At 36.3% G+C, this 13,673-nt stretch overlaps 2 protein-coding genes across 4 annotated transcripts in view; one reads left to right on the forward strand and one right to left on the reverse strand.

Annotated features, from left to right (window-relative positions):
* The window catches only part of LOC309480162 (uncharacterized protein), a 44,134-nt gene that overhangs the window by 16,561 nt on the left and 13,900 nt on the right, over positions 1-13,673 (reverse strand). The window lies entirely within an intron of this gene.
* Positions 307-9,365, forward strand: LOC309480459 (uncharacterized protein). 3 transcript variants are annotated; one of them, XR_014199645.1, is made up of 6 exons: positions 307-553; positions 1,940-2,106; positions 3,376-3,734; positions 5,591-5,806; positions 6,032-6,191; positions 7,957-8,577. XR_014199645.1 is itself a non-coding variant. In XM_082144937.1 (5 exons), the coding sequence occupies exons 2-4, from the start codon at positions 5,738-5,740 to the stop codon at positions 8,094-8,096; spliced, it is 369 nt and encodes a 122-aa protein (XP_082001063.1). In that variant the 5' UTR covers positions 3,617-3,734; positions 5,591-5,737; the 3' UTR covers positions 8,097-8,101; positions 8,599-9,365. The 3 variants fall into 3 exon arrangements, 2 of the variants coding, with proteins under 2 accessions (XP_082001063.1, XP_082001062.1); XM_082144937.1 differs by lacking the exons at positions 307-553; positions 1,940-2,106 and adding an exon at positions 8,599-9,365 and having other exon boundaries at positions 3,617-3,734; positions 7,957-8,101; XM_082144936.1 differs by lacking the exons at positions 307-553; positions 1,940-2,106 and having other exon boundaries at positions 3,618-3,734; positions 7,957-8,404.

Consider the following 13,673-nt stretch of genomic DNA (forward strand, 5'->3'; position numbering starts at 1 on the left):
AACAACAGACAGACTTTTAATAACAGACACACTGTGACCTACTCTGTACATTTACTTCCAGACTGACAACTTATTACTCGCTTTCCGCATCACTTTCTGCCGTTCTCTCACTCGCTCAGCCATTGACTCGCTACGCAAAGATGTTTTACAAGCACAAGATAAAACGACAGTGTACACACCAGTGCAGATGTAATTCATTCGCTACCCGGTTGGTTTTGTTCTGATAGGCTACGTCGTTAACAAGACTCCACATGCGGTGCACGTGCTGCTATAATGATCACAGATAGTATTTAAAAGGGGGGGGGGTTAAAATAACAAAAAAAACTTAAGGATAATAACATAAATCTGCATCATTTTCCTTTTCAGATGTATATAGTTGCAGAATTTACAGAGTCCAAGACTGTAAATATTATATCAGACTCGTGGTTTGAAGATGGTGCGACTTTCTGGCCAAACTATAAAAGCGATGAACGCATCAACAGAGCTGTTCGAAAACATGAGGTGCCAGGATCAGACTGGAAAATGTATGACGTTCGAGTCCTCTCAAGAGCTGGTAAGGATGCACTAAAATGTACCTATTCCACAACTTTTCTACCTATTAAGTATTAAATTGTCAAATACTTGCTAACTGGGTTTGTATATGTGTGTAACTGTAAACTGAAGTTAGAGCCTGTCATAGTGATGGGTATTTGTTAGGATTTTATTGATACTGATACTGCTTGTCAATACTGATAGTAATCAATACTACTCTTTATAATTTGGTGCAAAAAGTAAAGATGTGAAAACAGAATTTTTTTTTTTTTTTTGCAGAAATAACTTCCTGAGTTTTCTATATATACAGTGACAATTGCTACAAATGTCTGGTCTAACAACTATAAGCAATAGTTCTCTCTGGTTGTCAGGACAGCTCCCATTAAGTTCAGCTGAGCATAACTCGAGGGAGCTGCCTATCACTAAAATGAGAATAGCTGATTGACCTTAAAGATCAGCACACCTTAAGTTAATGAGCCTGGGCCACTTTAGCTTGTTGCTAACATCAGGATTCAGGACTTAAATCAGCTTGGCTTGAGTCTTGAGTTGGGGCATTTATTCACTGACACATAGCCTAAACTTTACACACACTACACAGCTATAACTTTACTGCTTAACTCTCCCCGTTACACTCACACATACATTGCTACGTTCACAGCCAACTTCACACTCACTGTCACACACACATTCTCTGTATCATTTTGTCTTTACTGCTCACTTGGGTTAAATGTATATATTTATTTAATTTTTTAATATATTTTTATTTTTTAACACAAACACACACACTGTTTTATTTATTTATTAATGCACTTTATTGTTAACAGTGATTTTGGACACAGCACCAATTTCTGAGGTGTGAGTTTCCAGAGATAAACTAATATTTAATCTTTTTTCAATTCTGATCAGGTGATTATCAAATAGCCAGAGAAAAGCTGAGGGCTTCGCTGACCTGTAACACATCGGAGTTACAAACCGATGGCGAACAGGAAGTAGTAGTAGCTAGGAAAAGAAAAATTAAGCCAAGGTTTGGTATTTGCACGTATACATTATTTAAAAACAAAAGACCATTTACTGCAGTCAGATACAATTATTCAGAGATCTCACAAAGAAGTATTGCAAGACAACATTTTGTCTTTTGCTGATATAGCTATATGCACTGAATGTCAAATGGTAAAGGCAGAAATGGTATTGCATCTTGCATTTAAATGCACTTTAGAAGTAACTGATTCCTAGTGCAACCTAATAGTGTTGACTAATTAAATATTTTGAGTATTGACATTTAGCACAACATTTCTCACATTTTAAAGTTGGTTGCAGGTGCAATTTTTGATTGTCTTAACTAGTTTTAGAATTTTTTGCAAATGCTACATTGTTAACTAGGCCCTGGGGGGGTTGCTTTGTTTGTTAGGCTCATCTTTGGTGATACCGACTCTGAAAGTGAGCCAGAGGAGAGGAACAATACAAGACCCACTTATCTCTCCCTCACTCCAGCACCACCTATTGCTCCACCGACTCCTAACTTCTCAGCTAGACCTCTGCCAGATCCGAATAATGCTGAACTTCTTCATTCCACTGGTATGTTCTTGTACTGCAGTAGTATCATTCAACCCCTGGTTATGAAGTATCATTTACATTTATTCATTTAGCTGACGCTTTTATCCAAAGCGACTTACAATTGATATACACTCACCTAAAGGATTATTAGGAACACCTGTTCAATTTCTCATTAATGCAATTATCTAATCAACCAATCACATGGCAGTTGCTTCAATGCATTTAGGGGTGTGGTCCTGGTCAAGACAATCTCCTGAACTCCAAACTGAATGTCAGAATGGGAAAGAAAGGTGATTTAAGCAATTTTGAGCGTGGCATGGTTGTTGGTGCCAGACGGGCCGGTCTGAGTATTTCACAATCTGCTCAGTTACTGGGATTTTCACGCACAACCATTTCTAGGGTTTACAAAGAATGGTGTGAAAAGGGAAAAACATCCAGTATGCGGCAGTCCTGTGGGCGAAAATGCCTTGTTGATGCTAGAGGTCAGAGGAGAATGGGCCGACTGATTTAAGCTGATAGAAGAGCAACTTTGACTAGAACGATATCAAGAGTTCGATAAATGTTCGATAATATTTAAAAAGGAATTAATTTTCCAATAAAGATATTAATTTTGTTAAGGAAAAATGACATGTTTGAATTTTCTACCTCAGATTTGGTAAATTTTCTCCTGTTTGGCAAGTGTTTGTCATGATATGTTCTGACAATATAGAGTAGTTTAAAACCACAATTAACACTCTGGTTTCTACAATTTTCAGTTAGGAGCAAAACTCTGCCTTAAACTTGAAAGAAATAAAGATTTGACATTTATCGTGATAATTATGGATATTGACTGATATATTATCGTGAGAATTGTTAAGTGTTGTTCCTGTGTTATTGATACTTAGGAAAAGGGAGCCTTCAGTTTGTTACTCTTAAGAAAATGGAATCTTTAAATAATGAAACTTATTACTTTTAATGAAAGTCAATAAAAAAAAGACTTTTGAAAGGAAGTTATTTTTCGTAATTCGTGTAGGTCATAAATTTAAATCATAATGGTCATAAAAAGGTCTTAAAAGGTCTTAAATTTGACTGACTAAACCCTGCAGAAATCCTGAGTAACACCTTTTCTTACATCTACTTTCTACTTTCTTCTACTACGTTCATTGATCTGCCTCTGAATGTCTCTTTTTTTCTTCAAATATATGTAGGCTATGCTGCAAATTTTCTTCTATAAGATAACAAGGGCTGTTTTAAAATCTGTTGTCAGTGCTTGGACCCTAATAATGAAATTGTCAAATGCCTTCTCCTCAGCGGCTGCACCACTTGTTCCCATCCCTCTACCTTGCATGCCTTCAAGTCCTCCATGCCAGATTTCTGCTGGACCTCTGCCTGATCTGAGGCAATGTGATCGTGGTAGTTACACAGGTACCACAATAGAGTATTTTTGTTAAGCTTTTCTTATCAAAGTACTCACCTGTTAGCAAAAATAATATGTTCAATCTACCTCTCCTCAGCTCCAGTGGCACTTGTTCATACCCCTACTTCTCTCATGCCCTCACGTCCTAGGCGCCGGATCACTGCCACTCCTCCCACAAATGACTATCAAGGCCATTGTTTTGTCCCCACTTTTAGACTGGGGAGGACTGGCACTGGACCTGTTCCTTGCTCTGGTAAAATATATATTTTTTTAACTCTGTGACCGTATACATGGTTTAAATAAGAGCTATTTAAAAAAATACTTATAGAAGGATACGATATATATTGTGTGTGTGTGTGTGTGTGTGTGTGTGTGTGTGTGTGTGTGCCGACCGATTTGAGCTAATTTCATTGGCATCGGCCGTTTATAACGGCAGATATATGACTATTAAAAGAGAAACAGACTCAGATCATTCACTCATGTCATGGGTGTTGCATATGGCGCTTTGCCACTGCATGGTACGGCACGGTTCGACTCGGCGCGGAACGGTTCGGCTCGCTTCGCTTTTCCACTGCGTGGTACGACTCGACTCGGCACGGTTCGGTTTGCTTTAGCTCGGTTGCTTTTCCATTGCAGTTAGTACCGCTTCAAACTGGGTGGGACTGATCGTTATAGTTACCGCCTCTACTGCCATGACATCATCGAAAACGCGCCACATTTCAAACGCACAACACAGGGGATGGTGCTCTTGATTCTCGGCATGTGGATGTTTTTAAATTAAATTAAACGTTCTTATAATGGTTTACTATATGGAAGGAAAATTCTTAACGTGTAATTAAACGTTGCGTTCATATTCTGGGCTCATCTGATTTTTTGTACATAGCATAGCCTACTTTGTTATGATTTTAGTATCATAATGATTAATAAATGCACGCACAATTATCCGTGAACTTGATTTGAACAAATGCCTTTCAACTTGTGTGTGCAAAATTCAGAATTAAATGAATGTGCAGCAATCTTTACAAATAGAGAGTCTAGGCCTAATGTACTGTTTTAGCCTACTGCCATTGAAAAAGCGCATTTAGTTAATGTTATGTTATTTTTTTCCATCTGCCTATGTTGATTATGAAAAGTGAACAGCACGAGTAGAGAGACATGGAGCGAGTCAGACATAATTTTGACCACTTCATTAAGTTTTGTTTTGTAGAAAGCATTTCTTTAAAGTGAATTTCGTTTTGTATAAATTGTAAATCTTAATTTTAATAATTTTTTCATCAAACAATTGCCTGGGTAAGATGCGAAATAGACAATTTAATCATTGAGGCGCCCGAGCGGTCACTTGCATTGTACGTTAACTGGAGCGCATCTCATCCTCAAATACACAAAGCTTGAAATGTCTTTAAACGAAATAATTCAAAACAAAAATAAATAGGCTACTCTCTTATGTAATCCATTATGTGCATTTCTCTCTATAGGCGCGTTTACTACGAATATGGCGATCGTCAACTTCATCTTTGCCATGCACTGACAGAAAACACTATTTTATAAATAAAAATCAGTGCACGCGTTTTAATAAAATTAAAACTTTAATTGTGATCATTAAAATAGCCTAATTGAATATTAAATATTTTGTGGCCAAGTTTTGCTCATATAGGCCTAATTTTATTAAATTGAACAAGCCAAAATTCAGCATTCAATCAAATATTCAAAAAGACTTAATAATGTTATTTCAACATAATATCTCGTTATTTCGACATAATGTGTGTGCAACAAGCAAGATGTGCATTTGTAAATCCGGGGACGCGTGCACTGATTTTTATTTATTAAATTATAAACTGATTGTTTCTGATGTATTCTAAATATTTCTGCCAGCCGCCTGTCTGCAGTTATAGTCTGCGTGTCTGAAATGATTAAACCAGAGCGGACATGTAAATAAACGTGAGCTGAACAAGACTCTAACACGGCTTCCTGTAGCTCCTCTTTGTGTGACGTTGTAGATGTGAAATGCTGTAGTCAGAGCCGTACCGGCTGTAAGTGCTGTTACATGAAAAAACATATCTTTCATGTAACAGCACTTTTAATATAATTGTTTCTTAACTCCTTTTGTAGCGGCTGAGCTGCACATTCTAACTTTGCTGGAACATATCAAGGAGCAGCAAATGCAGCTGGCTGCTGCTGTAAATAACATTGCTGCAAGAATGGGGACGGAAACTCCTATGGCTGAGATGCCTCAATGTCAGTGTTCCGCTGGCCACCATGTCTGAAGTGGAGGAGTTGGAGGAGTGGCTTAAAGATGCAAGAAACTCGCATGCTAAGCAAAACATGGTATGGTAATAGGGCCAGGTGGTATATCGACTTTAATTAAATCGATTTTATTTTAAAACAAGAAAAAAGAAAATTTTGTTTGTATTGATAGAGTTTAATGTTGTAACCCATTTTTTTCAAAGCTAAACTGTTTTTTACTGTACTGTTTGTTTCATGATTTAGTAAACCGACATACAATTTGCGCAATTGTCTCTGTTGATCTGAAATGCTTTTCTGTATTGTCAGATTTCGGCTCTAGGTGCTGTAGGAGGACAGAACGCCAAAAGAGTAACTTGGAATATACTTTCAAGGATTTTCTCAAACACAGTGGCCAAACAGATTAATTGGAAAGGAGTAAACGGGAAAAGAGGTTTTAAAGAAATGCTGACACAAACTCTGTTGATCAGTAAGTATTTTAGTATACGTATTGTAGTATATGTGGAGGTGACTAGTAGATGAGAACAATTAAAAAAAAAAAAATATATATATATATATATATATATATATATATATATATATATATATATATATATATATATATAGGGGTGGGCGATATGGCAAAAATATCATATCACGATTTTTTCCAGAAAAATCACGATTCACGATTTTATCACGATTCTTTTTTTATGTTGGTTTTACTATTTTCTGACTGAGCATTACAGCCAAACTAATATCCATATTTTAAAAACAAAGCCTTAGGTAACAAAATATAAAATAAAAAAGAATGCCAGAAAGGGGCGAAGATAAAAATATTTGTCATTATTTTCTTTGTTATTAAATATTAAGATCAAAGATACACATTACACATACACAACTTTAATATACAAATTAAATAAACAGTGCTTTATTTTTTCAGCTACAGTAGGTGTATTTAGCAGTAGCACTGAAGAAAGTAATTAAATGAACAAATATGAAAATAAAACAAAACATAGTTCACTGTATAAATTATACATTGATACTTATTAAAGCTACTATTAAAATTATCAGTCAAGAGCAGTGAGTGATTTTCTCTTTGCATTTTGTTGTTTTATTAACATTAAAGGGATCATTTTCCTATAAATTCAAATTGTCATAATTTACTCTCTCAAGTTGTTTTAAACTCGAATAAGTTTATTTCTTCTGTTGAAAATAAAAGTTACTGAGCCACATTCTTCAAAATATTAATATTAGGAAAATATTAGAAGGAAATTAATACAGGTTTGGAACAACATTAGAGTGCATAAATAATGAGAATTTTTATTTTTGGGTGAACTATCCCTTTAAGGACAAGCGGCAGCGTGTTTACTATTACTACGCGTCTAATATACACGCATTTGACAAGCAGATTTTCTATCAAATTTCTCAAGTTTGCTTTCACTTTAGACATAACCGACTTTATGTAAACCTTGTGTGTATTTGACAGTATTAGCACAATAAGACTCGAAAGATAACTTAGTCCAGTATCCAGGCTTTTAGTGCATGTGAGCTTCACATGTAACTTAACGTACGCACTGAGAAACGCGCATCAGCACGCGAATTAAATGTTTAACCGACAAGTCATTATTGCACATGCAAATTATGAACTTTTGTGAACTGCAGTGTCCCATTCCGCTGCGTAAACTTTTTATGTGAATATACGTCGCGTTGTTCAGTGGGACAGAGGCGCCAGAACAGCAACTGGTAGATGCACGATACTACGATATTTCTTAAAAAGCAGATCGTGGAGACATTTGAATCGTCCACGATTAAAAATCGTCATATCGCACACCCCTATATATATATATATATATATATATATATATATATATATATATATTACTCTCTACGCTACGGGATTCCTGTACTTACTTTTGTAACCTTTACTTTTTCATACCGTGGGAAACCTTGAAACCGGTACCCGCCAATGCCTATCCATGACCTGATACAGAATCCACACAGATAAATTTAGAATAAGATGCACTGAGATTTAAGGATGATCCAATACAATCTAGATGTGATTAGTTATTCATTTGTTTTGAGTTACTAAATGAAATGCTACAGAAAATTAGGTCTACTGCCACACCAACAATAGTAATCATGGGCAACATCTAAAGCATTTCTCAAAACAGTGGGTTATTGGCTTGACTTAGAGGTAATTTTCAGAATTTCTGTTAATGACGGCTCATCAACCAATTGACTTTCGCTCTTAACAGAGGCTGTACGGAAGAACCAAGCTGCTAGCAGCGCATCGGACAACGAGATTAACCAGCACGCCATCCGCTGGTTCAACCTGGCCTCTGACCGTGGAGGTGGCCGCAAAGAACGTGCCATGGCCAGAGAGGCCATTCATTAACCGTGGTAAGAGACTTGCTTGCTGGCGGGGCTGTGGTCCGCTGGCAGAACACCGGGTGCTTTCTGATCAGGTGCCGTCGGGATGTTGCCGAGGCGACATAAATTTTGTTTTACGGTGGACGGACTGCAACATTACTGAGTTGTTTTCTTTTAGCTTGAAATAATCCCATACTTTAGACACTTTCTTCTACGCCCCTCCCTATTTTCTCTCTCTTCCTCCACTTTGCAAACAGCGCCATCATAATTACGTTGTGTTCACAGCATAAGCGCGATGTGCGACAGTAATAAATGTCCATGCAAAACAGTGTTATATGGATTAAACGAAGCTTTGCATGGATGCAATTTAGTATTCAATTCAATACTAAATTGAATTGTTCGAGCCCTTGTTAAGTGAATGCCAAATTAATCAGAGCACATATGTGACTGGGTGCTGACAAGCAATGTAGCATTTAAAAACAGCATCACTGATCTTTTTTAACTGAACATTCTTTTATACTTTGCAGAAATGAACGCATCGGCCATCCCGCACTCTTCCACCACTGATGATTTGTTGGGTGTTATGTGAGGGTTGTGGCATTCCCACTTCACTTGCCTCATCAATGTTTCCTGTAAAGCCACCAAAGAACACGTATGATCATTTTGCAGGTTTTTCTGGGTTTCATATGGCTAGAGTTGTATTTTGGCTATAAAACCTTTGTTATTTATACCATGGTCATGGAAAATGGTTAAAATCTAAATGGCTGGTATTATCTATTAAGACAAACTTATCGCTAATTAAAACGTTACATCTTGTGTGTTTAGGCCGTAGAATCTCGTTTCTCTGCTGGCTTTAGCTTTTTTTTTCTGCTTTAATTTTAAAAAATAACAAAAAAAATAACACCTGTGTCATAGGTATGTGGTAGTAAAGAAGTTTCTTATTCCTACAGTTGTCCTGTAGTTGTTCCTACAAGAAGTTTCTTATTCCTACAGTTGTTAAAGACAGAAATGAGCTGTAAAATGTGTTTATTAGATTGATTGTTAGTTTGGAAATTATCTACTTTGTTTTACGTTTCTGTCCTGTCTTTTTATCTCAGACATTTTAAATAAAATTTAAAATGTGTCACTCATCTGTTCTATCAAAACAAGAAGTCTTAAGATGGTGGGGGAAGGGGATTACGGTAGTAATATTTACTCATTACCATTGACGGCAACGTTGCCCAGCACGATTGCTCTAAAAGTTGCTCCGTGTATCATCAGCTTTAGTGTACCTTGGTAAATACAAGTCATAATTTATATTCATAATAACAAGTCATACAGTTATACATTACATAGACCAGTCAGTTAATAGAAACAAAAATGTGGTTGAAACTATCCCAGTAACCCTTTGGCTTCTCAGACAGAAATGGTATACCTTCACTGATATCTATTACTAGGACCTATAGCACAAGCTGAATCATGCACAACATCTAAAAAAAAAAAAACTATCCCTTTAACTGAAAAAAAAATTGTATTTTTGTATATGGTTTGTTTTGTGGTATTATGAGGCCAGAGGTGGTGTGAATCCGGGCCAGAACTAATAAATGGAGCTGGCCCAGTGCCAGTCCAGATGTGGCCCAGAGTATCTTGGAGACTCGGATCCAGTATCTGGCCCACCTTTGGGCCAAATGACTATAAAATAATTCTCATCCGTTCTGGAGCTGGGCCAGTGCAGGCCCAGATGTGAAAACCGGATCCGCACCGGCATTGGCCCGTTGTGCTAAAGGACACCGGCCCAGGTCCGTTTTACAGATCTGGCCCAGAACTTATGAAGGATCTGGGCCAGATCTGGGCCGCATGATTTTTGTTATCTGGGATGATAATGGTGACTGCTTTGAGGCTCTCCACAATCCAACCTAAATCCACCCTAAATCACCAGGATTTGACATAATCCACTGGAAATAATGCATCAGAGTTAATGAAGCAACACATGGTGATCGGTATTGTGGATTATTTTTGAAAAACAGTTGGATATTGGGACCTATATTGTAAGTGAAGCAAAGGCCCATATAGGCCCTCAGGCCTATTAAGCACATTGTGACTGTGATCTCAGCAGCATAACTAATCTACCCAGATATTTGTATCTTTGAGAACATATGTGCACAAAAAGTCAATGGCAACAAGAAAAGTAGCCGAGATGGAAGAAATAAAGGCATCCTTAAAGTTTATGGCAGATGAGATCAGCAAAGTAGCTACTCAACAACAAAGCATCCTGGCCCTCATGGAGGAGATACGTAACCTAAGAGAAATAGTAAATCTGAGAGACAAAAAGATTGACGAACTTGAACAAAGGATTGACGTATTGGAACAACAAACTTGGAGTAAAGATGTCATCATTACTGGACTAGAGACAAAGCATCACAGCTATGCTAGAGCGGCAGCTGGAGCAAATGAAGGTGAGGATGCTCCCCTAGAAGAATTGCAGACATTGGAACAACAGGTTTTGCTGTACCTAAGCACCAAACATATCTCTCTGGATGATAGTAATATCTCTAGCTGCTATGCAATCCCAAACAAGAATCGTAAAGAGAAGCCATCCATAGTTGTACAGTTCGTTTCACAAAAGCACAAGATTGCGCTACTGCGACAGACCAGAAAATTAAAAGGCACCGGAGTCTACATAAACGAGCATTTAACAAAGAAAAATGCTGAAATAGCTAAATGGAGCCGTATACTCAGGAAGCAAGACAAAATACAAGCAACATGGACAAGGAATGGGAAGGTGTACATCCGACCAAATGGAGAAGATCAAAACAGGCCAACCATAATAAGAAAACTGCAAGAATTGGACAGCTACAAGTGATGGTCCATTTCAGCAGGTATGTGGAAACCAAAGCTGAAATGCTTGGGCCAAATTGTAGAGAGACAGATAAATGTGTGCTATGTCATTGGAAATTGCAACAAAACATGTGTACATGGCGGCACAAGGATCTGATGTGAACACTGTTACTCCTTATACAAAGGATAAAGGACCTTGTATTGTTATGGATGGACATGTGAAGAAATTGGGGAATTTAACCATAGATGATATGTCGGACCGGGATGAACTTAAGAGGTATGATTTTGATAATGAAATTGATCCGGATATGTATTATTATAGCAATCTTGACATAAATTGTAATTATTACACAGAACAAGAATTTAACGCGAGTGTGGAAATGTATGGTGCTCTGTCCGTCATACATTTCAATAGCAGAAGTCTATGCAAAAATTACTCCGCTATCAAAGAATTTCTTAAGTCCTTTAAAAAATGTACTATAATAGCTATATCAGAGACTTGGCTTGATGATGGCAAAGTGGGTGACGTGGGTCTTGAGGGATATGAGTTGTATACCACCAATAGGAACAACAAAAAGGGCGGAGGAGTTGCTTTGTATATAGATCAATCATTAAGAAGTAAAATTGTAAAAAAAAAATTCATACAGCATAGACAATGTTCTGGACTGTGTAACAGTGGAAATTGAAGTAGAACACTTCAGAAACATAATTATTAGCTGTGTGTATAGACCGCCAGGAACAAGTTTGTCAACATTTAATGAAACAATTGCAGATTTGCTTAACCACTGACAAAGTACAAATTGTGTGTGGAGACTTCAACATTGATATACTTAATCAACGTGTCTTCAAAGGTACTTCTGAGTTTATAAATATAATGTACAGCAATCATTTATGTCCACTCATAGACAAGCCAAGCAGAATTACAACAGAAACAGCAACACTAATAGACCATATTTTTACTAACAGATTTGAGGAAAAAGTTGTTGGGGGCTTATTTATTAGGGATGTTAGTGATCATTTGCCAGTGTTTGCAATATTTCCAAATCTTTTTACACGAAAAAATAAATCCCAGACCATTAATAAATTTATAAGAAGCTGTACGGCAAAAAATATTGAAGAATTCCAAAAGAAACTTAGTAATCAAAACTGGTGTGATGTTTACACAGAAAGTGATGCAAATGTGGCATATGATACTTTCCTGTATAGATTTATTGAGCTGTATAATATAATTTGCCCCATGAAGATGATTCAAAACCAAGAAAATAAATCAGCAAAAAAGCCATGGATAACTAAAGGTATTGAAAATGCATGCAAAAAGAAGAATACACTATATGCGATTGAGTCAGAAGAAAAATACAAAAACTATAAAAATAAATTGGTAAGTATTATCCGAAATAGTAAAAAGCAATATTTTTACACCCTCTTGGAACAACAAAAGCAAAATATGCAAGGAACTTGGAAAGTACTAAACAAAATGATTAAAAAAACAAATAACAAACGAGAGTGTCCAAGTTATTTCATAAATGACAATGAAGTCCCTATTAGAAATCCAAAGGAGATAGTAAACGAATTCAATGATTATTTTGTTAATGTTGGTTTCAATCTGGCAAAAGGAATTACTGATTCAAAAAGTAAAAACATAAAGAGTTGTGAATATATCAGTAGGAACTCTTCCTCCATGTATGTGTCTGACATTACCAAAAATGAAATACTGGAGATTGTGAACGGTTTTAAAAATAAAAGGTCAACCGATTGGACAGATATTGATATGAAATTAGTTAAAAGTATAATCCATTTAATATTAGAACCCTTGACTTATATCTTCAATTTGTCCTTTAATTCTGGCGTGTTTCCAGATCAGATGAAAACTGCAAAAATGATTCCAATTTATAAGAGTGGTGACAGTCATTTATACTCAAATTATAGACCAATTTCATTATTATCCCAATTTTCAAAAATACTGGAAAAACTTTTTCTGGAGAGGCTTGATAGTTTTATAGAAAAATGCATGATATTAAGTGACGATCAATATGGATTCAGGAGTGGTCGATCGACTTCAATGGCAGTTATTAAATTACTTGATTATATAGCATCTGCATTAGACAAAAAGTATTTTACTTTGGGTGTTTTTGTCGACCTCAAAAAAGCCTTCGATACCATAGATCATAAATTGTTAATGAATAAATTAGAGCAGTATGGTTTTAGAGGCCGTGCTTACTCATGGTTAGAAAGTTATCTTGACAATAGATACCAGTATGTACATTTTAATGATCATCAATCAGAAATGCGTAAAGTAACTTGTGGGGTGCCCCAGGGTTCTTTGATTGGTCCTAAGTTGTTTATTTTATATATTAATGACATCTGTAAGGTATCCGATTTGATCAATTGTGTTCTATTCGCAGATGACACAACACTGTATGTATCAGGGGATAATCTTCACTAACTAATTACTGATGTGACTAGAGAACTATCCAGAATCAAGCAATGGTTTGACCGAAATAAACTATCCTTTAATTTAAGCAAAACCAAATATATTATATTCAGTAATCAACAAATTAAAACCAGCATGAGCTTAAAGATTGATGATGTGGTACTAGAAAGGGTGAATGAAACAAATTTCTTGGAATAATATTAGACCATAAATTATCCTGGAAACCACACATCGCTCATGTTCAATCGAAACTGTCCAAAACAATAGCTATATTACATAAAACCAAGTATTTTCTAAATACGCCCTCTCTGTATATTCTGTATTGTTCTCTTATTGTTCCATACTTTTCTTACT

Source organism: Leuciscus leuciscus (assembly GCF_965113295.1).
Source record: "Leuciscus leuciscus genome assembly, chromosome: 1".
NCBI classification, from domain to species: domain Eukaryota; kingdom Metazoa; phylum Chordata; class Actinopteri; order Cypriniformes; family Leuciscidae; genus Leuciscus; species Leuciscus leuciscus.